Genomic DNA, 26,069 nt, shown 5'->3' with positions numbered 1-26,069 from the left:
GTCTTCAAAATGACCATGGTGTTATGCATCCCTTCAGGTTTTCAGTGATGTTGCCTACAAAGCAAAAGACCGAAACGATCTGATCGCTGGCATTGATGAGTTCCTGGACCAGGTCACGGTGCTGCCTCCAGGGGAATGGGATCCTTCTATTCGAATTGAGCCTCCTAAAAATGTGCCCTCTCAGGTGTGTAAGTCACACCTCAATTATGGGCGACTCTGAGGATGAGTTGTATGAGTTTGATGTTTATTTCACAGGAAAAGAGAAAGAAAAGCAATATGTTAGCCAATGGATTAGCAGAGGGAGAGGAAGAGCCAGACCACGGCCATGCAGGTCCTGAACTGCAGCGGACCGGGCGGTGAGGACATGCTCTTGTTGATTATTCACTATTTGTTCATGAGTTATTGACCATTAGGGGCATGAACTTTTATGCAAACTGGTGTTATAAGCTTTAGCCAAAGGTCCTGCAACTGCTTGTCTTCATGGATATATTTTTATTTAACAGTAGCATTAAACATATTTATATCTGGCATTTATTCCATCATAGAAATGTGTTTGCTTACACAGATCTGAGTGGTAACCAGTACTGGTGCCTGTCTACATGCAGATACTGTATATACGTTTAATGTCATACTATGGACAACATTCCAAAGAGAGCAGTAACATCTCCTGAAAATGACTAAAAAGAGCATTTTTATTATTGTTGTATCAAAACTGGTATAAAGCATTGAGCCTATTCCTTAGTATCAAACTCCAGTTTAAAATGTTACTATTGTGACAACACATTTAACAGTCTTGTATTGTATTTATTCCATTATGTGAACAATCGATTCAACCTCTAGAGTTTGGGCCAATGATTTCATACCAGAGTCTCCGGTGTGGACTTGCTATTCCTGGGTAAACTGGTTCTGTAGTCAAAAAGTGGTTTCTATGGGAACCGCCTGCCTCCAGATCTCTATCATCAGCTCCACTTTCCCATCACAGAGACATCTCACACTAATCTGAAGTCAAGGAGAGCAAGCAATCAAGATACAACAAGTTAGACAAACTGGGCCCACCTCCAACACAAAGTAGTTCAGTTCAGTGTGAACTCCCGGCCTCTTAATCACAGGTTCTGGGTCATATTACATCACATCTTTCTTATGATCCTATAGTTTAGAATGAGCTGAAGAACAGGTCGTATACAGATGTTATGACCTGCTTTATGACATCTGTAATTACCTGACCTGAATGATACTACTTAATATTCAGAAACGTAGAAATTGAAAATGTTTATAATTTAAGGGGACTTCACCTTTTATAAAACAGCTTCAAACCACTAGGAAAAGTTTTAGTGTTTCTGTTTGTGCGGTTTTGAAGTATGAATGATCTCCAAATATGAAATGTTTTAAATGAATGTACAAAAATATATGCAGAGAGAAGAAGACATTTAAGTTATGTAGTGCCAGGTTATTATGCACTGACACAAATTGAAAAAGCCTTCAGATGCAGCCTTTTATTTTGTTTATTGTATATATAAAATGATTATCAAGTACGGCAGAAGCATGAATATTGCAGTACTTTTGTCAAAGGGGAGTGGGGTGAACTTTAAGATGCTAAATACTGAACATAGTGTTAATTCAAAAGTGTTGTAAAATAATTTAAATAGTTAATCTTTTATTTGCCTTTCTCAGTTTAACATAGCCTCACAGGAGCTATATTTACAACATTGTCTTCATTCTGGTATAATGCTGTTTAACTGGAGCCTCAATAGTCTAAGTCAGGGATGTCCAAACTTTTTTCACCAAGGGCCGCATTTTGAAACGTATACGGGGCCAGAGGGCCACAAACTGACAGTAAATCATTCAAAATGTTGCATTTGACGTAATTGCGATGAGCCTCCACACCTTTTTATTAGACCTAGAACATTAATATTAGGTTGGTATAACATCAATATATATATCAGTACTACTTTTTGTTGTTTGGGCCGTCATAGCAGGACGCTGGAGGGCCGACAAAAATTGGTCTGAGTGCCGCATTTGGCCCCCGGGCCCTAGTTTGGACATGCCTGGTCTAAGTACACTAATTGGCTTTTCTGAAACACGTTTGCTTCCTTTTTTTTTCTAAATATGAGCTGCAAAATGTCAACCTTTCTTGTCACTATCTCTCTCTTTGAAATTCCATGATGTTTTACACCAGTTTTCTGCCCGTCAGGTGGTTCGGGGGTCTGCTCCTGGACATAAAGCGTAAGATTCCTCACTACCTGTCGGACTACACAGACGCGTTCAGTCTGCAGTGCGTGGCGTCCTTCCTGTTCCTGTACTGCGCCTGCATGTCCCCGGTCATCACCTTCGGGGGTTTGTTGGGCGAAGCCACAGAAGGACGCATAGTAATACACACTTGGTCATCGGTTTGGCTGGTTTCCGTGTATTCGCTGCTCTCATTTTGCGGTCCTCTCGTCAACAGAGTGCCATCGAGTCACTGTTTGGAGCTTCTCTCACTGGAATCGCCTACTCGCTGTTTGCCGGGCAGCCGCTCACTATCCTGGGCAGCACGGGGCCAGTGCTCGTCTTTGAAAAGATACTCTTCAAATTTTGCAAGTATGTGCTTTTTTATTCGCTGTTTATTTACTGTTTGAATACATTTTTGGTAAGACTTTAATGTAAGGCATGTACTAAGCATGTATGCATGTCTATGAATCAATCCTTGTTTAATAATCATTTACTTAACTTAAGTTATGAGTATTACAATGAGTAGTTTATGATTAAAAAATAAAATAAAAGCTTCATCGATTTGTTTTAATGACTAGTAATTTTTTTGCCTCATGATCAGGAAATTCTTGTTAAACATTTGTTAATGATTAATTAATGACTAATAAACATGTATAAATTGCGTTGTTATCAAAAGTGTTGCCAGATTTACTTTTCAGAGTAGTTTTCTGACATAACTTCCTCCTACTTCAGTCAGTTTGAAGTAACAGTACTTTTTACTCCTCCCACTGTGAGTAATTCTATAGTGACAAATCATCTTTACCTGTAACTACAAATAAATCATGAATCACATTTGAAATATACTTACAACTAAACTGTTCATCTGTACACAAGAAGTACTTTCTCCAAATATCTTTTCTTCTACTTGAGTATTATTGTTATAATTCTTACAAACCTTGGCCACCTCTGGCTACATTACCCAGAATCCCACTGCTTCTTGGTCTTTCCAATCCCATAATGCCAGTTGAGTTTTTACCCAAAATGGTGATTAAAATATTACTGTTTTACTAATCTTCCCTTGACTTCAAAACACAATGACGTTTTAAAGAAATCATCATTGCAATTAATCCCTCTAAAGACACATTTGTTAGTATGGCAGATGAAACCATTAATGAAGCCGGAGAAAAAGCACATGTTACAAATATTCATATCCAGAGCTCCAACAGCTTGTTCTTAATTCTCTTTATGTTTATCTTTTTTAATATATGCTTTTTATTCATATTATAAAACCGAAAACACAAAAAAGGACCCAGAGATTGAAAAACAAAACATTTATGATGATTAAAAAACATCCCACCGTTACAATAAACTGAAACGTTGTGCGTAGACAAACTTTGGAGGTTTAAAAAAAAAAGAAAAAACATGCAGAAAGTTGAGAAACAAATCTGGAGTGTAATGCATCTTGTGCCACTCCCTGAATTATCTCTTTTACTAATGGCAATTTCGAGACTAATGACAATTGCGAGACCAACAAATCCGATTATACTGGACTCTCCTTACCCTGAGCACTCATTACACGTGCACATCTGATTTATATAAGCTCTCAATACGTGTGTGACATCCTCAACCTTCTATATATTTAAAAATAGAAAACGCATTCTTTAATCATCACAAATGGCTGTAGCTTATTCAGAACCATTGACCTCAGATCCATTTAATTTCCACAGTGCACGAGTGGAGTCGCTAAGGTTACGTCCAGCTGACACAAACATCACAAATACAGTTTCATGTGTGTCACGGCGTTTCTAAAGCAATAACCTCTCTGACATTTTCCACCCAGAGAATACGGCTTGTCCTATTTGTCCTTGAGAACGTGCATCGGTCTGTGGACGGCCTTCCTCTGCATCTTACTGGTCGCCACGGACGCCAGCTCGCTCGTCCGCTACATCACCAGATTCACAGAGGAAGCCTTCGCCTCGCTCATCTGCCTCATCTTCATCTACGAGGCCCTGGAGAAGCTCGTCCACCTCGGAGACCACTTCCCCTTTAACAAGAACAACAACTTAGACAAGCTCACCACGTACTCGTGAGTCACATTGGTGGGGAAAGTGGCCTGCGATTACGTGTGGTTTTCCTGGAGTTTGGGTAAATCCGGGACAGATGCGGGATTTACTGGGTCATGCAGATGTTGGGGTGTGTCCACAGATGTTCCTGCGTGGAGCCGACTGACCCGTCCAACGGAACGCTCAAGTATTGGGAGATCAACAACATCACGGCGTCAGAAATCTACTGGGAGGCGCTGGAGGTCAAGGTACAGGCTGCGTTTAGCGGGTTATAACTGAGGAAGAATACATGTACTTTCTGAATATAAGGTTAAGTAAAAATCTATACCTGTGTTTATTTCAGGGATTTTTGTTTTGTCATAGTTTTTACATGGATTTCATCAATGTCATATTTTTGCTGACTAAAATTAAATATGAAGTAAACATATTGACTTAAAATATTTATGACATACAGAATGAATGAATGAAAGGGATGAATATAGCTCAATCCCAGAGCCCCAAAGTCAACGTGCAAGGAACAGGTCTGTAACTCTGTCCCATAAAGTTTATCAGAGTTAAAATGCTAAATAGTAAAACAGAAAAGCACATTAAGAAGGCAGCGGGTTTGACTGAGACTATGGAGATGTATCAATGTGCCTTAACCTTATAAAATCATAAAAGTTTCAAGATGTTTTAACAAGACATTAAATATTTATGCTACTAATTCTATATTTGTCTGTATTGCTCCTTGTCCTGGTCACAACAGACAAAACTAGTTGTTGACCTGCTCTTGGATTAGACTTTGTAGTATTTATTATAGTAATTATTAATGTAGTGTTTTTCAACTCTGCAGTTTGGGTCATCATTTTAATAAGAGGCAAACCTTTGTTGTCCTCCTTTGTGTAAAGTATTATTAAGAATGACCTTATGCATAGTTTAGCATAATTTTAGACCATATGTTTAGCCCTAATTCAGGCCTGATATAACTTGTGTTTGAATCTGGTGGGAAAGTAAAAATGATCTTAGGTGGTACTTTGTGTGAAAATATTTGAGCACCACTGCATCACAGTTTTAAATCTATTAATATTTGTTTTATTATTTATTTCTTCTTTTAAAAGCCATAATGTAAAACTAAACTATATAGACCATAGATGATGTTCTTCATTGTTTTATGCCCAAACAGCCCACATATTGCAGTTTATTCTGTGTATCGCCCTTCGAGGTAACAGCTGTTGTGATTTTGGGGTTTTCAAAAAATATTGGAATTAGCCAAAGAATAAAGTTTGTACAGCTACATTAGCTTCCAAACTATGTAGCGTGCACCACAAGAGAGAGACGTTTCCATCAGACTTAAAGGCCAAACACACCTGCCGTTCTATGGTTGAGTGCATATGTGATATTTACTATATTTCCAAAAATCAGACTTCACAATACAATTTAATTAATATTATAATACTGTACAAACATCAGAGTTGGAACAAATCATAAAATACTTTAACATTTAAATATGAATGTTCCCTTATTTTCAGCACGAAAAGGCGCATTGGACTATAAAGCGCACCGACAATAAATGGTCTACTATGGATATTGTTCATATATAAAGCGCATTAAGCGAAACAAAACAGACGGATAAGTCAGGCAGTTGAGTTTTATTAAACGCGTTCAACTAATTCAGATCAACATTATTCGTTAATGAGCATATTTACAACAATTCCCAACCCCATTCAGTTATAACACGTAAAATACATCACTTTTTTAGTTCATTCTTCAGTGTGCGAGGTGAAGAGTTGGGCTGGAGGCCGTACATCCAACATCCCCAGATTCTTCTCGTCATTATCCGAGTGTCGCCGCTGTAACCTTCTGATGATTCCGGCCTTTGTGAAAGATCGGACCACAGTTGGGACAGATACTTTAGCCCAGAGTTTAAAGTCGGGAGGAGCCATCTTGGGGTCCTAGAATGCTTTGCAGACATGTTGTGGGGGACTTCAGGTTCCGGACTACTGTAAACCTGCTTCTAGACATGAGTGTCTCGTGTCCCAGTCTTCTTCATACACTGTGTACAAAATTGCTTCGAGGTCAGTAAGTACAACCAGAAATGATATATATAATATATATTAAGCGCACTGGATTATAAAGAGCACAAACGTTTTTTGAGGAAATTAAAGGCTTTTAAGTGCGCTTTATAGTGCTGAAAGTACGGTATATGTATTTTGGCCAATCTAAAAGTGTGTTTTTGTGTAATACTGTTTCACATTTCTCTAATCTTAATCCAAGAAATAATAAATCAGTTACTTTACAACAGCTTCACTCTATAACTGTATAAAACGTGCTTCCCAGATGGATCTGAGAGTGAGATTAAAGACATGTAGACAGGATTATATGGGATTACTCAACAAATAAACTGTAAAAGTACATTTTCACAAGTTTGGATTTCTGCAGACAGATGACCCGAGCTCTGACTGTGTGTCTAGGACTGTGTCAAACACCAGGGCGAGTTTGTGGGCAGCGCCTGTGGACCCCATGGACCCTACGTTCCCGACGTGCTCTTCTGGTGCGTCGTCCTCTTCTTCTCCACCGTCCTCATGTCAGCTTTCCTCAAAGATTTCAAGTTCAGCAACTACTTTCCCACCAAGGTATTGTAAAAGAGCATTTCTCAGTCTTCACTCTGTCCCTTTACAAACATGGGAATGTAGCGGCCTCTAGTGGCACAAATGATGACTGCAACTTGAATTGTTTTTAGGTGAGAGGCATCATCAGTGATTTTGCAGTGTTCATCACCATCATGACCATGGTGCTGATCGACTACGCTTTGGGCGTTCCCTCTCCTAAACTCAAAGTTCCAAGCGTGTTCAAGGTAAGAGCTGCTATTTACACTCAAACACGACAACAAAAAGTCTATAAGTATGACAATACAATAGATGGAGATTTTTGGACTGTTCTTCCAGCAACTAGGAAAAAAGCTATCTCTAAAGAATGGATGACACAAAAGGAATCGACAATCAATAAATGGACACTATTATCTATGGAACTTATGCACCCTGGAGAAAACAGACCCTTTAAAATGGAACAGTGAAATTAATCTAAACGCTATTTGAAGTCTTTACAACAAAAAATAAGCCAAACTTTAGAAGTTCGTTTGCTTTTCTATTACATAGGATGGAAAGCTTCACAAAAGTATAATCTGTGGTATGTAAAACTGTATGTCATAATCTATAAAATAAACAAATCATGAAAATACAAAAGTAAATGCCATTTCACTAACATGTGTTTTTCATTGGCCAAAACCACCATACTGTCATATTTCATAGTCATATTTTGTGATATTCTGAAGTCAATCCCAGTTTATCTTTTGAAATCACTTTATGTTCCACCTCTTTTGCCTCCATTTCAGATTTTGACTGTTTTTGTTAACACACTTTTTTAAATTTTCACGTTTGTGTGGGGGGGAAGCTATGACTTAGTATGACCTCATTTTCGAGTCAGATGTACTTTTCTACCCAGCAATATCAACACGTTTGTACATTTTCTCTTGCTGTTTTCGCGTGTGTTTTTCCAGCCCACTAGAGACGACCGTGGTTGGTTCATAAACCCCATTGGTCCAAACCCCTGGTGGACAGCAGTGGTCACTCTGATCCCGGCTCTGCTCTGCACCATCCTCATCTTCATGGACCAGCAGATCACCGCCGTCATCATCAACAGGAAGGAGCACAAACTCAAGGTATTTGTAATGACACCAGGCTCCGTACTTTACCCTACATGACCACGACGTTATGTGCTTGTGTTACTCTGACAGACAAAATGTTATAAACTGAAAAGAAAAACTGTCCAAAAGGTCAATTTAAATATGTTCAGGCGGTGTTTGGAGGAAAAGTAGATAGATGACCTGATCTGTTACTATTTCATAATCACTAAACATGAATTAGCCTTAATAAAGCACGACTTCATTTGTAATGAACAAATCGTTTAATAAGAATGATTCAGAGTTTGTAACTACAGTACTTACGGGTTTTGGTATTAATTAGGTTGTTACTAAGCCTGAATCATTCTTGACTATTTGTTTACCATCATAAAGCTAATAAAAGTGTAGTTATTATTAAGTTGTACGCATTAGTGCTTGTGTTAATAAAAACAAATAAACAGAATACTCAAGACGGAAAAGAAAAACTGTCCAAACGTTTCATTCAAATGTTGTTTTCAAGTGGTATTTTGAAAGTAAACCATTTGAAAGTACAATAAATGTCATTTTAATGGTCAGTTCCAAAGTAGTTGACCAACAATGACAATATACCAACATGATGTGCAGAAAAGTTCCTAAAACATTCAAAACACGGTGCCTCTGGAAACACATTGTCCCATTGTCAGTGAAGTATTTCCTTTGTGGACAATAAAGTACACCATCAAAACAACAACAACAGTACATTTGTGTTGTGTTGTGTCTCAGAAAGGCTGTGGCTACCACCTGGACCTGCTGATGGTGGGCGTGATGCTGGGCGTGTGCTCTCTGATGGGACTGCCCTGGTTCGTGGCGGCCACAGTGCTCTCCATCTCACACGTCAACAGTCTGAAGCTGGAGTCAGAGTGCTCGGCCCCCGGGGAGCAGCCCAAGTTCCTGGGCATCAGAGAGCAGCGTGTCACAGGCCTCATGATCTTTGTGCTCATGGGCTGCTCTGTGTTCATGACTTCTGTTCTAAAGGTGCTGCTCCTGGACATTCATCTGGACGGGTTCGACCGCTCGGACGTACTAAAGCGTGTGCTGTGTTTCAGTTCATTCCTATGCCGGTGCTGTACGGGGTTTTCCTCTACATGGGAGCGTCTTCTCTCAGAGGCATCCAGGTACACTACTTTGTCATGTTTACCTCAACTCTAATGTTAACTTTATTTGTCCTACATATAAATGATAGTTTTACACCAATCAAGCAAGTATTTGTGGAGGAAGTGACATCACACTAAGGACACTCCAGTCAAAGTTGATGTAGACTTTACTTTTTTGGACATTAATTCAACAAAATAAAGTCGCTCTTATATATTTTGATTTGTCAAATGCAAAGACAAAATGAAACTAGATTTTCTATTCATCACAATTTTAGCGCTTTTCTTATCTGTACATTTTTTTCATCTGCTTAGAAAGATATTACTTAATGATTGGGGGCTTATATTTGTTGTTTTAGTCCTAAAAACGGCATTGTATTACAAAAAGAAGACATATTTATTTATCCTTTTGCAGACCATTTGTCATTTTGAAAAATAATTGTCATTGTTGATGTTCTCACTCACACTAGTTTCTCAACATTAAAGAAGGGCCATACTATAAACACATTCCCAAAATATTTTCTTAGCTTTTTGCATGTTTTTTCCTTTCTTTTTCCTTTCTAATGGTAAATACAAAAAGGTAACGTCCCCTAAGAGTGGCGTGTTAAGTAGCCTTTCCTGAGTGCAGTGTGCAGCCTGAACGAGCCTTCATGAAGCTCGTCTGGCTGCACACACAAAGTGTTAATTGGCCTCCAGTGTGTTCCCAGCGTTTAGCAGAGCACCTGATTATTATTTAATTGCTTTGCTTGCTTCTCGTTTTCCTTCCATTTGTTCGGCAATTCTCTTCATGGTTTGAAAGTGAATGTTTAGCAAGAATAGAATATATATTTGCTGGGATGCAAATATACCAAACAACTACTATATTATTATTACTGCATCAACCAGAATGTATTTGGTTATATTATCTATGTTTAATTTAAAAGTGCACTGTGTAACTTTACTAGTGGAGGGTCAGCCAATTGCAATACATTTTTTTTATGTATCTATTTAATTTTAAATGAAGTAATTTTTGTGGATATTTATTACCTTTATTTTATTACTCCACTACATTTTCTTTATCATTTGAGACCATCTGAGAGGCTGAGGTTATTTTTAGCACGTTCATAGTTAATGACAGAGTTAATGACCTAAAAATAGCTAGAAAAACTGAGCAACTTTTTTAATCCAGATCAGCACTTTTGGCTTCAATAGTTCTGAAATACATCTATATTTAAAGTATTTTTTTCAATTTTTTACTTACGGTGATTACTTTTTTCCTCCTGTATCTGTAAAGGCATTGTACATAGCTTTTTAGATGGTTTTCTCGGCGGAAAATGTATTTTTAAAAAGTACTAAAAACTCATTACTGTGAGCGGCTGAATCTCTATAAACGTGACGCTTCTCATGGAAAAGTTGTTCCTTTAGCTACAATATTCCACTGTATGGAATTAAAACATATCTCTCTGACATTCCACCTCCAGAAAGTTACATACTGTGCCTTACTGCTGTCCATGGAGACAAACAAGTTAAATGGAACTTGTGAATCTACTATAATAAATAATAAGTTGTCTGCTCACGCCTGCTTTCTGTTCTCAGAGTAAGTTTAGTTGAATTATGACCTTGGCTTTACATGTAGCTGAAGTGATTTGTTTCTCTCTTTAGTTTTATGACCGCCTGACACTGTTTGGGATGCCCACCAAGCACCAGCCAGACTTTGTTTATCTGCGGCACGTTCCCCTGAGGAAGGTGCACCTCTTCACCATCATCCAACTGAGCTGCCTGATCCTCCTGTGGGTCATCAAGACGTCCAGGGCGGCTATCGTCTTTCCTATGATGGTCAGAAAACACTTAAGCCAATGTGCAACTGCTCGAAAAAACCATCATGTTTAATATTTGTCAACTTTTAGGTTTTGGCTTTGGTGTTTATCAGGAAGTTAATGGACTGTATCTTCACCAAGAGAGAAATGAGCTGGTTGGACGACCTCATGCCAGAAAGCAAGAAGAAAAATCTGGAAGATGCTGAAGAGGTGAAACGTCTCTTTCGCTTTTGTATTTGCCCTCATTTCAGAATTCAGTGGTCACATTGTGCCACAACTGAAACTGGACCTAAGGTGATAATAATAAATTCTTTTTTTTTTTTTTTTTTAAATAAGGACTTTTTAAAACCTTTTTTGAGTTAACATTGTATAATACCAGAATCAGAAATTAGCCATTGCTAATGAACAGAATTCACAAACAGGAACTTGCTTTGGTGATTCGGTGCAACATAAAACATTGAACAATGAACAACCTATATCAAATCAAAAAGGGCATGCATTAAAGACAAAATTGTTTAAATCTGCTTTAAAATTAAAATAGGCTTACTATGTACACAAAATGTACAATTAAATGTACATATGTAGTACAGAAAGTGAACAGTGCTGTGAGTGATTAAATTATGGTTAAAGTGACTGTGTTTAAGAAGTGTTCATGAGTCCAACAGCAGAGGGAAGAAACTGTTCTTGTGGCGGGAGGTCCTGGTCCGGACTGTAGCCTCCTGCCTGAGGGGAGTGGCCTCCTGCCTGAGGGGAGTGGCCACCTGCCTGAGGGGAGTGGCCTCCTGCCTGAGGGGAGTGGCCTCCTGCCTGAGGGGAGTGGCCACCTGCCTGAGGGGAGTGGCCTCCTGCCTGAGGGGAGTGGCCTCCTGCCTGAGGGGAGTGGCCACCTGCCTGAGGGGAGTGGCCTCCTGCCTGGGGGAAGAGGCTCAAATAGTCCATGTCCAGGGTGAGAAGGGTCGGCAGTGATCTGACCTGCACGTCCCTGAGCCCTGGAGACCTACAGGTCCTGCAGAGATGGAAGTCTGCAGCCGAACGCCTTCTCAGCAGAGCGCACAATGCACTGTAGTCTCTGTTTGTCCCTGGCTGTGGCTCCAGCGTACCACACGGTGATGAAGGAGGTGAGGATGGACTCAATGATGGCCGTGTAGAACTGCACCATCATCTGCAACTTGGCTCTCCTCAGCTGCCGCAGGAAGTACATCCTCTGCTGGGCCTGACTGATGAGGGAGCTGATGGTCCTGGGTGATGGTGGTGCAGAGGAAGGAGTCCACGGTGGTGATGGGCGAGTCTGAGATAGTGAGGGGGGATATCTTTGCCCACTGTCTTCTGGGCAAAGATACCAAGCAAAGATAACAATTAAATATTGAAAATAGTAATAATCCTTTCAAGTAAAGGTGGGAGCTATAAACAATTATAATATTGAAGTGTTTTTTTTATTTATTGCAGGAGGACGAGGAACAGAGCATTTTGGTAGATGAAGATGGAGTGGTGCAAGTTCCTTTAGATGGCTACAAGTGAGAACAAACTGTATTTTTTAATGATTGTTGTGTGTCCTCGTACAGTTGAGATGAAACGGTTGTGTTCTGCTCCGAACAGAGGAATACCTGTCATCAACATCACAGACGAGATGTCTAAAGGCTCCTTTGGAAACACATGGAACAGCTGAGAGGAGATCACATGTTTCAAAGCCTCAATATTGTATGGTAAGACTTTTTAAAAACTTATTTTATCTATGTATATATAACAAAAATATAATGTCTAAAAAGAAGTCACATTGTATTGAAAAGTTGGCTCTGTGGACAGAACGTCAGTTAGCCTGTTGATTTTTAAATTGTTCTGCTTAACGTTAGCATTGAGGCACAAACACGTCCCTTTGTAAACACAAGTGTCCTTTGATGAAGTATTCACCTGTTTTATAAAGTATTTTACATGTTGTCAGAGACATCCACCACAACTCACTGCCTGATCTTATAGTGTTTATTAATTTATTTATAATTGCAAAAAAACATAAAAATGAATTTGACAGAAAGTACTCATGCTAACCTTTAGCAAGCTAATTTAAAGTCATCAATTGTAAGGCAAGGCAAGGCAAGGCAAGTTTATTTGTAGAGCACATTTCATACACAAGGCAATTCAAAGTGCTTCACAGCAGGAAAAATGCATTCAAATCACAAAGAAATTACAGAAATACAATAAAATTAACTAAATTAAAAATTATCAATCCAACTGATTTTCTAAACTAATAAAATCACAAACAAAAGAGAAGAGTGCAAAGAAAAAATCCTTTTAGTCATATGCGCAGCTAAACAAAACAGTTTTTAGCTTAGATTTGAACATTGTCAGAGTAGAAGCCTGTCTCACATCTTCAGGAAGACTGTTCCAGATTTTAGCTGCATAAAACTGAAACGCAGATTCCCCATGTTTTGTCCTGACTCTGGGCACCAGCAGGAGGCCGGTCCCTGAGGTCCTCAGAGTCCGAGATGGTTCATATGGCACTAACATATCCAAGATGTACTTTGGTGCTAGGCCATGGAGAGACTTGTACACAAGCAGAGCTGCTTTAAAGTCTATTCTCTGAGCCACAGGGAGCCAGTGCAGAGACCTGAGAACAGGACTAATGTGATCATACTTCCTGGTTCTAGTCAGGACCCGAGCAGCAGCGTTCTGGATGTACTGCAGCTGTTTTACAGCTCGTTTGGAGAGACCAGTGAGCAGGCCGTTACAGTAGTCTAATCTACTGGAGACAAACGCGTGGATAAGTCTCTCTAAATCTGTTTTTGACACTATATTTTTGATTTTGGCAATGTTTTTTAGATGGTAAAAAGCTGCTGATGTTAATGATTTGACGTGGCTATTAAAGTTCAAGTCTGAGTCCATTATTACCCCCAGATTTCTAATTTGGTTTGTAGGTTTTAGAGCGAGACTCTGGAGGTGACCGCTAACACTTTCTCTTTGTTTCTGTGGGCCAAAAACGATTATTTCAGTCTTGTCTGAGTTCAGCTGGAGAAAGTTGTTTTGCATCCACACACTGATCTGTTGGATGCAGTGACAGAGTGAATCTACTGGTCCATAGTCACCTGCCGATAGTGAAACATAGATCTGAGTGTCGTCTGCATAATTGTGATAGGACACATTTTCACTGCGTATCAACTGACCCAACGGCAGCATGTAGAGGTTGAACAGAAGGGGACCCAGGACTGACCCTTGGGGCACTCCACAGGTCAGGGTCATGTGGTCTGAGACACAGCTACCAATTTCAACAAAGTACTTCCTGTCTTCCAGATAGGACCTTAACCAGTTTAGGGCAGTGCCAGTGATGCCCACCCAGTCCTCTAGTCTCTGTAAGAGGATCCCATGATCGACAGTGTCAAAAGCAGCACTCAGATCTAACAGAATTAAGACTGAGGCTTTGCCCGTGTCAGTGTTCAGGCGGATGTCATTTGTCACCTTGACAAGAGCAGTCTCAGTGCTGTGATGAGGTCTAAAACCTGACTGAAAAACATCAAATGAGTTGTTTATTAAGAGGAAATCTGTGAGCTGTTGGTAAACAACCTTTTCAAGGACTTTGCCCCAAAATGGCAGATTAGAGATGGGCCGGTAATGACTCAGTACTGCGGCATCAAGACTGCTCTTCTTTAGGAGAGGCTTTATGACCGCAGTTTTCAAAGACATTGGGAATGTTCCAGATTGAAGCGACATGTTAACTATGTGAGTGAGTGGTGCTAACAAACTGTTCAGCACAGACTTTAGAAATTTGGTGGGTAACACATCAAGGCAGCATGTAGATGAACTCAGACTGGTGATGATCTCATGGACAGTTTTGTCAGTTACTGGTGCAAAGTGAGTCAGCTCTAAGTGTCTTGGTGGTTTTAGGGTAATTTTTTGCATTGTGGGATTTATAGCATTTTTAATGCCCTGAACTTTGTCATTAAAGAATAATGCAAACTCATTACACTTGGATGTGGAAATGAGTTCTAACGGCAGCTGAGCTGGAGGGTTTGTTAATCTGTTTACTGTGGCAAACAGGACATGCGAGTTGTTACTGCAGCTTCCAATTATTTCAGAAAAATATCTTTCCCTAGTTCTACATAAGATTAGGTTGTACATATTCAGCTTTTCTTTGTAAATCTCTTTTTGAACCTGGAGCTTTGACTTGCGCCATTTCCGTTCGGCCCTGCGGCACTCCCTTTTCTGTGCCCTGACCGAATCATCATTTCTCCACGGCGCCTTCTGCTTATTTTTAACCATTTTAGCCTTTATAGGGGCGATGGTGTCCAGAACATTCAAAACACTAGATGTAACAGAGTTCAACAAATCATTTACATTAGAACATGAGACATTTTCGAAGTTTATCATTTCCATAAACAGTGCACCTGTGCCATCACTTATGTGTCTCCTCTGAACAACTGCAGGACCAACCGGAGGTTTGGGAGAAACAGACAGGTCAAAGAAGACACAGAAATGATCAGACAGAGCAACATCGATCACATTAACATTTGAAATATTTACCCCCTTTGTAATTATGAGATCTAGAGTGTGTCCTTTGCTGTGGGTGGGGCCTCTCACATGCTGAGTAAGACTGAAGGTTTCAAGGACAGCATCAAGCTCTTTAGCGTTTCTGTCACAAATATTATCAACATGCACATTGAAATCACCTGTAATGACCAAACCATCAAAGTCTGTGCATATGACTGAAAGCATCTCAGTAAAATCATCAATAAAACTTTGGCAGTGCTGGGGAGGCTTGTATAAAACAATGAAGAGAATGGATGGAGACCGTTTTAGCTCCATTTTAAAGGATACATACTCAAATGATGAAAACACCCCAAAAGACAACCTGCGGGTAATTATTTCATCTCTAAAGACAGCACAGACTCCACCCCCTTTTTTGTTTTCTCGTGTTTCAGATTCAAACTTAAAGTTGGGTGGAGCAGATTCTATCAGAACTACATTTCCTGTGTTTTTGTCAAGCCATGTTTCAGTTAAAAAACATAAAATCAAGATTATAAGAAGAAATAAAATTATTAATTAAGAGAGATTTGTTACATAAGGATCTGACATTTAGCACAGCAAGTTTCAGACTAGTTTCAGTGAGACTGGGCTTTATCTTTTCACAGGGAATATGAATCACATTTCTCAGATTGGGCCTGTAGTGAGTATCGACTCAGAATCCACCAGTGTGAGCAGAATACACACCTCAAGAGTTATAGTTTTTCAAGATGCTCGGATTGCTTATGTTTTGTATATGTGTGTTGTACTGAACAAGATAAGGTTCTTTCCATTCTTATGCTAAAATATATTCCTCCTCTTTCCCCACAGTTGTCCTGACAACTCCAGTGTATGACAAGACGGAGTGAAGTGTGTGTCTGTGAAAAGTCTCAACGTGGCGGTTCTGTGTATGTTCCTGTACTATATACTACATACTACTACAGGTCATGTGTGATGTGGGGTTTATCCGTTCATTTAATACATCCATGGTCCATTTATCAGACTTTTTACATCGTTTCCCGGGGCAATTCTTGGGAGTGGCCGCACCGGGTGCCACGCCCTCAGAGGGGTAAACAACCATTTTACTTATAGACTTGAATAACTATAACTAAAAAAATATATAATGTCACACAAACTATTATATATATATAAACTCGTATATAAAATATGACATTATTAAATTCTCAAATGTATCACCTCAAACATTTGTGCCGGCCCTGGTGCCACCGTTGGGCCACAGCAGTGAAAAAAGTCTGGACACGCCCCTGATGGTTTTTACACACCTTGTGTGAAGTTGAACTGGCCAAATGCATAAAACTGTCCCTAAAGCTACAGTGGTTTACACTTCCACAAGTACGCAACAACAATGCACAGTACGTGAATATTTGTACTTGTATTTCTAATGATTGTCCCTGTGTACGATTGAAAGGAGCACTTTAGACATGGGTGGGAGGACAATAAGCCTGATTAACCAAAAGCAAAATGTATTGTTTTTATGGAAGGAACGGCATCACAGCTTTACATGCAATAATATTATATTTTCCCTGATGTTGTATTTTGTAAATGTAAATGTAAACGATTTATTCAGTGTTAAATGTATTATGTATGGGGACTATTTCCATTATGCGAGAATTCACAATAAATGTGTTCAAGATAAAACCAATGTTTGATATTTAACAGAACATTTCCTATTTTTCCCATTTTTGTGTGATAACATTTAAAGTGCTCTATGGAACTTTCCTGGTGGAGGTTGTGTCTCCTGCTTGTCTCCATGGAGGCAGTATAGCAGCAAACTCAGCTAGACAAGCTGGTGATTAGTTGTTAGGTTTATGGATGTTGTTAAAGGTAGAAAATATATGTAATTGAATGCCATACTGCGGAACATTCCAAGCTAAGAAAAACCTCTCCACTGAGCTACCTTCAGTACAACTATCAAATATACACCCTTTTTTGAAAACCAAAACATTTATAATTCCAGAATAGAGAAGATTCAAGGTGGTTTTGTCAATTGAAAACCACTCAGACACATGAGCATTATCAGAGTGGCTTCAAACACTTGTATTTTAAATTATTTGTTCTGTTAAGATTATAACTTGCTGTTGTTCATAGAGGCACAATTCTTATTCCTTCACAGAAATGTCCTCAATAAATTTGACAGATACTTAACTACAAATTATACTTTTTGTGAAGCTCAAATATAATTTTGGGTCTAGAAAACAGTATTCATTCCATCCTTTGTAACAGATTTTTTTTTACAAATTCAAAATAGCTGCTTTTTTAAAATTAGAAATACTTAAAATTCTTAACAGTTAGGTCTGATGTCAGTAAATTTTTGAAAATATATTATTGTGTACATGATTTTACCATTCTTGTGACAGAGCATTTTAAAGGGCCAATAGCAATAATAGCAATAACCCAACTTAAAGAAATATATACAAACTATTCATTGTAATTCCCAGGCCTCGTTATACAGTACAAATAACAGCAATGGCCAGTTTTATGTTTTTTTATCCCTTCTTTTCCTCAGCAGATGGTTTGATGTGCGCTGACAGCTGAGAGAGGTGGCACATCCCCGAGCATGTCAGCGCGCGGGCCCTGGTGAATTATCATTTTGTCTGGATGCCAGGAGGGACGAGCTGGAGAGCGCTGACCCGAGTGCTTGTCCCCGTCGCCGGCTTCTCTGATTAGCCAACTCCCCCGTCTTCCATTAAGCATAACCCTGCCTTGGCCGCCTGTCAACGTGGGCAGTTCTGATCCGGACTCGCTGCTGACAGGTGACACAAATCATGCTGTCACCTGCTAGCAAACCCTCCGCTAATCCCCCCCAGAGGCATATGTCCGCGGAGTGTTAGCGGCGGATAATGCAGCGTCAATTAGCTTAAATAGCTTTGTTTGTTCGGTTTGGAGACAGTTGTTGGTAACGCTTTGGAATAACTGCGCTTTAATTGCCTTAATACAGCATGAAAAAAGATTTTAATTCACAAATACTTTAATTTAACTACTTAATTAATCCCCCGATGCTAACGGCTAACACCTTAGTTAAGTAGTTGCTAAATCTGAATCATTCTTAATAAACTATGTGTTCATTATAAATTCAGTCAGTGTTGAAGGTTTATTAAGGCTGATTAATGTGTAGTTATTATAAAGTGGTGCCCCGCTGTCTGTATCAAAAGCTACAAGAGTCAAAGATTATTCACATTTCTTTATTGAAAACTAAATATGACTTTATGAATAAGAAAGATAGTATAGATTATCTACAGATTGTAATTTGAGATGATGGATGATGTGACAAGATAAACAGAAAATTCTTAGGATTACAGATGGACAAAATGAATCCCATTTGAATGTTGAATGTTGAAAATAAATTTGACATATTGTGTTATGATGTCGTACAATATGAAGGCATTTTAAAGGACTCATATTATGCATTTGTTGTATTGTTTTTGGCTCTTTAGTAGTTTTACTTGGCAAATCATGTTTTAAAACTTAAAATAATTGTCTATAAAAATCGCTGAATCAGGCGTTTCTCTTCTCAGGATTTGTGTAGAACGCCATCTACTGGCTGCAGAGGGAATTGCACAGTGAAGATAAACATAGCTTTACCCCGACGTTCTAACGCAGGAACACAGCTGGAATAAATGTGATTTCACCAAAGAAATGCTCAGAATGAGTCTGGAGATGATTTATGGACTTCAGAGCCCGACCTATGAAATCACTCATCTGGTCAATTTGAAACTGAGAACTTTGCAACTTACTAAACAGGATTCATCAAACGAGCCTGAAAGAAGCTAAATATAACTCCAGGTTTTTGATTAGGGAACAATACTATATCATCGTTAAAAGCTCAAAAAAGTCAATTTGGCATAATATGTGTCCTTTAAGTTTCGAATGGAGACAACATGACAGAAGAATGGACAGAGAATGGCAGACAGAGAGAGCTGAAGGGTTTATTCTGGTGTTGGAGATGGGGGTTCTACTCTCGCCTGCCCCGGCCGGTCTTGAGCCAGGACACAAACTCTTTGGCCGCCTGGTCCTGCAGGTATGAGCTCACGTCGCTGGTGAACGTGCCGTCTGCGTGGCGTCTGAACAGGCTGAGGCGGAAACAAACATAAAGTTAGAAAAATCAACTAAATGTTAACATAAAAGGTACAAGCTAAATATTATGTTGGTAACGCTTTAAAGTACTGTTCCTTAGTAAGCCACTGATAAGGTGTTAATAAGCACTAGATATAAAACAGTTTAATACAATTTTGTACACGGTTTATTAACACACACACAAATGCTTTTGGTTAATGTCTCATTAACGTTTATAAGGTAGTATAAGCCACCTGCAAATTATGTTAAATAAAAAGGGCATAAACGAACAACTAGTGCTCATTAACACCTTATAAATAGTTTACTCTTAAGGAACCTTATTTTAAAGTGTTACCATTATGTTTTACAAAATGAGAATAGTGATTTTTTATTAGGGCTGAGAATAAAAAAACGTGAATTTCTGTAAGCGCTAAAAAAAAGGTTTAGTATATCCAGAACTAGTTTGTGTTAAAAACATAGTGTATAGAGTAATGTTCACTCATTTTTTAAATATACAGTTTTTCAAGTCAACCCATTTTTGTAAACACTATTGCAAATTCGTGCAGGTTAAAAGTTATGACTATAAATAAGTTCACATTTTCTAACATTACACAGCTTACTTACTTCACTTGTGCCCTTATAATTCTGCAGCATTATTAGACCATAATAACTAAGCTAACGTTCACATGTGAATGCTGGTCACGTTTATACAACCCGTCCCGTCCTCTGTTGTGCACTCAAAGCTTTACATCCATTCCAACACACGCAAAGACAAAGCGTGTTCAGTCACAGCGTCTCGCCCAATGACAATGTGCACTGATGGGACCCTTTAAGTTTGTGGAATGCACTGAGCACAAGAACACTCTGAACACTAGAACGCCCTGAACACAAGACCCCCCTTACACAAGAACGCCCCTTACACAAGAACGCCCCTTACACAAGAACGCCCCTTACACAAGAACGCCCTGAACACAAGAACGCCCTGAACACAAGAACGCCCTGAACACAAGAACGCCCTGAACACAAGAACGCCCTGAACACAAGAACGCCCTGAACACAAGAACGCCCTGAACACAAGAACGCCCTGAACACAAGACCCCCCTTACACAAGAACGCCCCTTACACAAGAACGCCCCTTACACAAGAACGCCCTGAACACAAGAACGCCCTGAACACAAAAACGCCCTGAACACAAGAACACTCTGAACACAAGAACGCCCTGAACACAAGAACGCCCTGAACACAAGAACGCCCTGAACACAAAAACGCCCTGAACACAAGAACACTCTGAACACTAGAACGCCCTGAACACAAGAACGCCCTGAACACAAGAACGCCCTGAACACAAGAACGCCCTGAACACAAGAACGCTCTTACCCGTTCCTCTTGGAGTTCTTGAGCCACTGGACAAAGTCTTGCGCTCGTCTCGTCTCCAGATATTTACTGTAGTCGTTAGAGAAGGTTCCCTCTGAATGTCTCTTCACGTTGGACGTCTCCACTGGTCCCGAGGTTTCTGCTGAAAGCCTGGCAAATACACACAGAATCAGTGGAAGGTTTTACATGATCAGTGCAGTTTCCAATCCTTTTCAATGTAAAGCGACAATATAGTCTTTCTGATTGGACGCCCTGAAAGATAATAAATGTTATTACATATATTGACCAGCGCTAGGGTCAGTAAGAGCCAAGAATGGTAACGTAGCCTTCATAAAATACTTGATTATATGGATCTTGTTACACTAGAATAAATTACTTTAATAAAGATAAGAAGTGTTTGAAATACGTATTTATTTAGTTTTAAGTATATTTTTAGTTGAAATAAGCATAAAATATCCTGTTTTACTTAAAATAACAAAAAGACAAGTATTAAAATATATAAATAGATTGTACAAAAACAAAACATATCTTATTTCAAGAAACTCAAGATAAAAGAAACTACTTAATTCAAAAACTTTTAATTGATTATCTAACTTAAGATTGTAAATTATTTTATTATTATGAGTGTACTAATAATATCTCTCAAAATTATTAAAACTTTTTCCAGATTAAAATAACTGTCAGTGAACACAAAAAGTAACACTTCAAACTTTGCATTAGTTATAATTGATGTAAATAGACTTACATCGAGTTTTGGTCTGCATCCTGGTCTGGAACCTGCCAACTGCACTGGACAAGAACAAGTAGCAGAAGTCCAGCCAAACAGTATGTGCTTTTCATTGTTGCAGCGTCTGTATCCCAAAAAAAAAATAAAAAAATAAAAAAAAGAGATAAAAGAAGAATTAACATTGAAATAAAGAGTGATATTAACTCAGTATTGTAAGAATGAAGTGCTCTCACCTGTGTCTTTCCTCTGTACAGTGTGTGGCTGCTGCTGTGTCTCCTGTTGCTGCTGTTGTGGTGCGTTCACGGTCTTCAGGACTTTTATAGGCGCTGCGCACGGACGTCCCAAGTGACCGTCCCCGTCACACATATCGTCCGTTTACTCTCAATCCATTAATCAGCCCGATTCGGTCGAGCTCACGCGTTTGACTGGTCTAAAAATAAATACTGATCGCACGGTTAAGGCGTCGCGTTCACAAATCAGCTTCTGTTTGACGGGAAATAGGGACAAATGATGCTGAAAGGACAAGAACGCACCCTAGCAACGCTTTTGGTGCGACTTATTTGTTAACCATGTAGGCTAAGCTGTGCATTTAAATGTTAATGTTTGTAAAATGTCCTGGTGGAGGTTTGGGTCACTACCAGTTTGTCTCCATGGAGATGTTATTGCTTTGGAACGTTCCACAGTATTAATTAAACACATCTTCATCCATAGAGACAAGCAGATGACGCCACCAGGCCAAGTTACAGGTCAGATCTGTGGAGAGGCGAGGCAGCTCACACTAAGAATGAAAGTTTTTCCAAGTTTTTTTTTGTAGAAATGTGAACAGGTTAAATAAATGCAAATAATATACATTTAATGCCATATTAAAGGAGACATATTATGCTATTTTTCAGGTTCTTTGTATTAAATATTGTGTTCTTGTAAAACACAATATTGATCTAAAATATTGATTGTATTTCTAAAAAGGTTTTACAGAGCACTCAAGCCTCAATTACAGGAAATACAGGATTAACTCCAACATGCAGGAATAGATCAACAGATTATTTGAGTAAATGATGAAGAAACACAAAGCTCATTAAAGTTGATTTTGCATAATATGTCCCCTTCAGGTACTGTCTAGGCAACGCAATATCATTGAGGACAAGGCTCTCAATGGGAAATGTTACAGAGTGCACCTTTAAATGGTTGTCAGATGACTTAAATTGTGATTGTGGCCGTGTAGGTTACAGGCACTTGGAGACTTCTTCATCAGTAAAAAATGGTAACGATATTATAATGCTAAAAACATTTGGGCAAAAGTTCTATTCAACAACTCATATTTTAGAATGGTAAAATGTGATGTTAAGGACACCTACAAACAAACTCTTAACACATTACTGACCATTCCTTAACCTTTCCTTAACCATTTAAAGGACCTGTACCCGGTTTGTTTTTTCATGTAATAAAGCTGTTTTGTCCTGCAGATATCTTGTAAACGCATCTATTTGGGTGAAAATGCTAATTATGCGTTGTCTGCATTTAATGATAGAGTTTCCCTGAAGCAGGAAGTGCACTATCAGCATGCTAGTTGTTGTTAGCTTTACTGTGACGGCAAAAAAACATTGTGTAAGTGAGTAATACATGTGAACTTCTGCAAACAATTCAAAGTGAACAACTCCTGTTTTTCATGTTTTTTAAGACAGTAAAAAAATGGTACATAAACTTTAACTACAAAAATGCTTCTTTGTTGGAGGTACGAAGTTCAATGACATTTTTTGTGTTATTCATGACATAATAAAAACAAAATGCGTGTAAAAAAATCGTAAAAAATATACAACAAATAATTCCACAGTTTTCCTTGATAAATTCCCACAGATCTATTCTGAACTGGCAAAGCATTTTTTCAGGAAGTGGCTCATCAGAGTGTAAACATGGCGATAGGCTGATCCTTGCAGCGAGTGGTTCTTGTCTGTATACCACTGAAAAAAACACAGAACATCATTGAAAACAGGCATTTCCACATGAAAACCTCCAGCTCAGGCATGTCCACTGACCCAAACACCATTAAAGTCAATACAGGAAGCACTTCCATCAGCCAATATTTACCATTGTTTCAAAGTCCACTTGTTCGTTGACCAGAGCCTTGGAGATCTGCGCAGCCTGCTGGAAGTGGACATTGTCTGTGGAGGTTAAAAAGAGGGACGTGACCCAGGCGTGAAAGCCAAATAAGCATCAGGCAAACAGACACAATGGACAACTCTGGTAACTTGGCTACCACATGTTCCAGAGGCGGAGCAGGGCGACACGTACCGTCCGCAGTGCCGTGAATCAACAGAAAGTCCACGTTTTTAAAGTTCCGGGCTCGCTTGATCACGCTGCCGTTCTGTTCAAACACAAGTGTTAGGGCGGTAATGGAAGTTTTAAGATGTAGATGTGCAAAATGGCTGACTTTACTCTGTAACCGTCCGGGTTGTCTTTGGGAGTGCCCATGTAGCGCTCTGTGTACACGGCGTCTGTCAAATCACATGCAAAATAACATTAAAAAGCAGTAATAGGATTCATATGATCATAAAGTTATATAATGTTAATGTAATATCACTTTTTTGTGCCTGTTCACTTCTGCTACAGCTTTACACACAATACTATGACATACTGAGGTCGGGAGGGAAACTGGATTAATACAACTCTGTGGGAGGTTCAACATATTTCTTGGAAGAACGTTAAATGAAAAGTTCTTATTTGTTAAAGCGAACTGCATAAAGATAAAGACAGCTACGGAAATGGTAGACATTAAAATTTACTATTTCTATATAATTGTGTCTCGTCAACTACTGAACTATTTGTAATCATATTTTTTGGTTCATTATCTGGACAAAACAGACTATATATAAGATAATTGATAACACAAAGCAACAATATATCAAAGATTATACAATTTCTGATTTTCTTCAATAATGCACTTTATTCATAAATACATATTCTCTATTTAAAAGCTTTCAGTCACCATAGTTCAACCTTTATTTGGTTAAAAACATATTTTAAAAGTCTCAATGTAAAATAGAAATAATAATTTGACTAGTCGACTAATCAAAATGATTATCGCTGACTGTTCAATGGCCATAATCATTAGTTGTAAACCTAATTCCAACTCAAACCTTTATTATAATCCACTAAAAACGAAACATAAACTAAAGTAAATGTTATTTTACTGCAGTGCAGCACCGAATAGTACTGTAAATGTTAATAGAGTCAGTTAGTTTCACAGTGAAGCACTTTTTTGCAATAATTATCAGTATGAGTGGAAAAGAGGAATGGATATTTAAAACCAAAAGAGTTATGACAGTTGTCAAACTGAGGGCATGTTATAGACACAACATAGAATAAAATAAAATACTATTAAATCAAACTAAATGAAATGAATAAAAAAAAGATTTTTGAACAGATGGTAAACTATAGGAAAATATATCATATACGCACCGTAGTATTCCCATTCAGCCACTGGGGCCACTGCAATCCCACACTTGAGCCGCCCACTGCCGGACCCCAGCGCCATCGCAGTGACGTAACCTCCATAAGACTGAAACAATCCAACAGCTTTTAACACAATGTGAAACCTCTGGGCAAATATTCCACAGACACTGCACACTCACCCAGCCCCACATGGCCACTCGCTCTTTATCCACAAATCCCATGTCGATGAACTTTCTACAACAGACACGCAATTTACTACACAATTCTATCACAATCTAGTGCAGTGGTTCTCAACCTGGGGTCGCGAAACAATTGAAATTGAAACAATAGTCTTAAAGAAGGCTCTTCAAATGCAATGGTAAAAGTAGGTTATTATTTATTATTTGCATGGTCTATATCTTGAAACTAAAATCTAACATTAGACATGAGGCTACTTTGGGGGAAGTCTACTTAATATGTCGGGGGCCACGAATGTCAACACCTGTTATTTTGGGGGTCGCGACTGAAACAGGCCGAGAGCTCTGAAAGAGCAAATATAAAAATGCAAAAGTCCTAAAGCTCCTGTGCCTTCATTTACATAGACCTATAGTTTCCTGCCATTGCCACGTTCTTTCAATGAGATGTGAGAATAGTTTGGACATTTGGATTCATATAACATTATTCATATAAGAATATCACAATGATACATTACTAGTTTTATGATTTCCCTGAAGAAAACCTGTTGAAATTAATGTTGCTCTGCTATGGGTGGATCAAGTGTTTGAAGTTAATACTAAGGTTCAAAACGTATGTTTTCATGGAGATGCTGTTGTTTTGCCTGGAATAGTCCATATAATATACCAGTTACTATGGAGACAAGTAGATGACTCCACCAAAGCTTAACCAGATATTACGTAGCCCATGTCAACAAGGCGTGTTTCGCGTTATCCGTCCCCGAACGCAGAAAATGTCTCCTGAATCGCGATGACGCCCTTCGTATAACCGCATCTAACGCCCGTTCATCATGGTGAGTAGAGCGGACTTTCCTGATTGTTCAAACCGAAGCGAGAGCAGAAGTAAACACTCGGTCACGAGCCGGATCATGAGCCGGGTCCACCATCTTGAATGTTTTGTTGTTGTTGT

The 26,069-nt window shown here is 38.9% G+C and overlaps 3 protein-coding genes across 4 annotated transcripts in view; 1 reads left to right on the top strand and 2 right to left on the bottom strand.

The window, feature by feature from the left end:
* LOC140359260 (sodium-driven chloride bicarbonate exchanger-like) overlaps positions 1 to 16,366 on the top strand; it is a 41,591-nt gene extending 25,225 nt beyond the window's left edge. Inside the window, exons 20-35 of the mRNA XM_072444118.1 lie at positions 38 to 184; positions 256 to 356; positions 2,192 to 2,366; positions 2,444 to 2,577; positions 4,028 to 4,273; positions 4,393 to 4,498; positions 6,701 to 6,862; positions 6,970 to 7,083; positions 7,786 to 7,947; positions 8,671 to 8,922; positions 8,994 to 9,062; positions 10,680 to 10,853; positions 10,925 to 11,044; positions 12,281 to 12,348; positions 12,431 to 12,537; positions 16,154 to 16,366. Coding sequence (XP_072300219.1) covers positions 38 to 184; positions 256 to 356; positions 2,192 to 2,366; positions 2,444 to 2,577; positions 4,028 to 4,273; positions 4,393 to 4,498; positions 6,701 to 6,862; positions 6,970 to 7,083; positions 7,786 to 7,947; positions 8,671 to 8,922; positions 8,994 to 9,062; positions 10,680 to 10,853; positions 10,925 to 11,044; positions 12,281 to 12,348; positions 12,431 to 12,500 — 2,100 coding nt within the window. The 3' untranslated portion in view covers positions 12,501 to 12,537; positions 16,154 to 16,366. The remainder of the gene's footprint in view (positions 1 to 37; positions 185 to 255; positions 357 to 2,191; positions 2,367 to 2,443; positions 2,578 to 4,027; positions 4,274 to 4,392; positions 4,499 to 6,700; positions 6,863 to 6,969; positions 7,084 to 7,785; positions 7,948 to 8,670; positions 8,923 to 8,993; positions 9,063 to 10,679; positions 10,854 to 10,924; positions 11,045 to 12,280; positions 12,349 to 12,430; positions 12,538 to 16,153) is intronic.
* A 2,911-nt stretch (positions 16,367 to 19,277) lies between these two features.
* Positions 19,278 to 22,013, bottom strand: gcgb (glucagon b). Its single transcript, XM_072444354.1, has 4 exons — positions 21,731 to 22,013; positions 21,516 to 21,621; positions 20,774 to 20,920; positions 19,278 to 19,413 (listed from the first exon to the last, which is right to left on the bottom strand). The coding sequence occupies exons 1-4, from the start codon at positions 21,861 to 21,863 to the stop codon at positions 19,296 to 19,298; spliced, it is 504 nt and encodes a 167-aa protein (XP_072300455.1). The 5' UTR covers positions 21,864 to 22,013; the 3' UTR covers positions 19,278 to 19,295.
* Positions 22,014 to 23,289: 1,276 nt separating this feature from the next.
* The window catches only part of fap (fibroblast activation protein, alpha), a 19,459-nt gene continuing 16,679 nt past the window's right edge, over positions 23,290 to 26,069 (bottom strand). The window contains exons 20-25 of one of the 2 annotated variants that reach the window (XM_072444347.1): positions 25,127 to 25,181; positions 24,954 to 25,053; positions 23,931 to 23,989; positions 23,787 to 23,859; positions 23,583 to 23,656; positions 23,290 to 23,455 (exon numbers count right to left, since the gene is read on the bottom strand). In XM_072444347.1, coding sequence (XP_072300448.1) covers positions 23,354 to 23,455; positions 23,583 to 23,656; positions 23,787 to 23,859; positions 23,931 to 23,989; positions 24,954 to 25,053; positions 25,127 to 25,181 — 463 coding nt within the window. In that variant the 3' untranslated portion in view covers positions 23,290 to 23,353. Of the gene's footprint in view, positions 23,456 to 23,582; positions 23,657 to 23,786; positions 23,860 to 23,925; positions 23,990 to 24,953; positions 25,054 to 25,126; positions 25,182 to 26,069 lie in introns of both variants that reach the window. The other variant, XR_011926855.1, reaches the window with a different exon arrangement.

The sequence above is a fragment of the Eucyclogobius newberryi genome, unplaced genomic scaffold (genome assembly GCF_026437365.1).
Source record: "Eucyclogobius newberryi isolate DKJ021-1_F unplaced genomic scaffold, fEucNew1.0.hap1 SCAF_14, whole genome shotgun sequence".
NCBI lineage: Eukaryota > Metazoa > Chordata > Actinopteri > Gobiiformes > Gobiidae > Eucyclogobius > Eucyclogobius newberryi.
The sequence above is the reverse complement of the archived record's forward strand: the minus strand, read 5'-3'. Positions and strand labels throughout refer to the sequence as shown.

Excerpts from the sequence above, each read along its gene's own strand:
- gcgb (XM_072444354.1), bottom strand. The coding sequence starts at position 21,863 with ATGTGTGACGGGGACGGTCACTTGGGACGTCCGTGCGCAGCGCCTATA. Across the intron at positions 20,921-21,515 it reads GATGCAGACCAAAACTCGAT|GCTTTCAGCAGAAACCTCGG; the intron begins GTAAGTCTATTT and ends TGTATTTGCCAG. Across the intron at positions 19,414-20,773 it reads AAGAACTCCAAGAGGAACGG|CCTGTTCAGACGCCACGCAG; the intron begins GTAAGAGCGTTC and ends TTTCCGCCTCAG.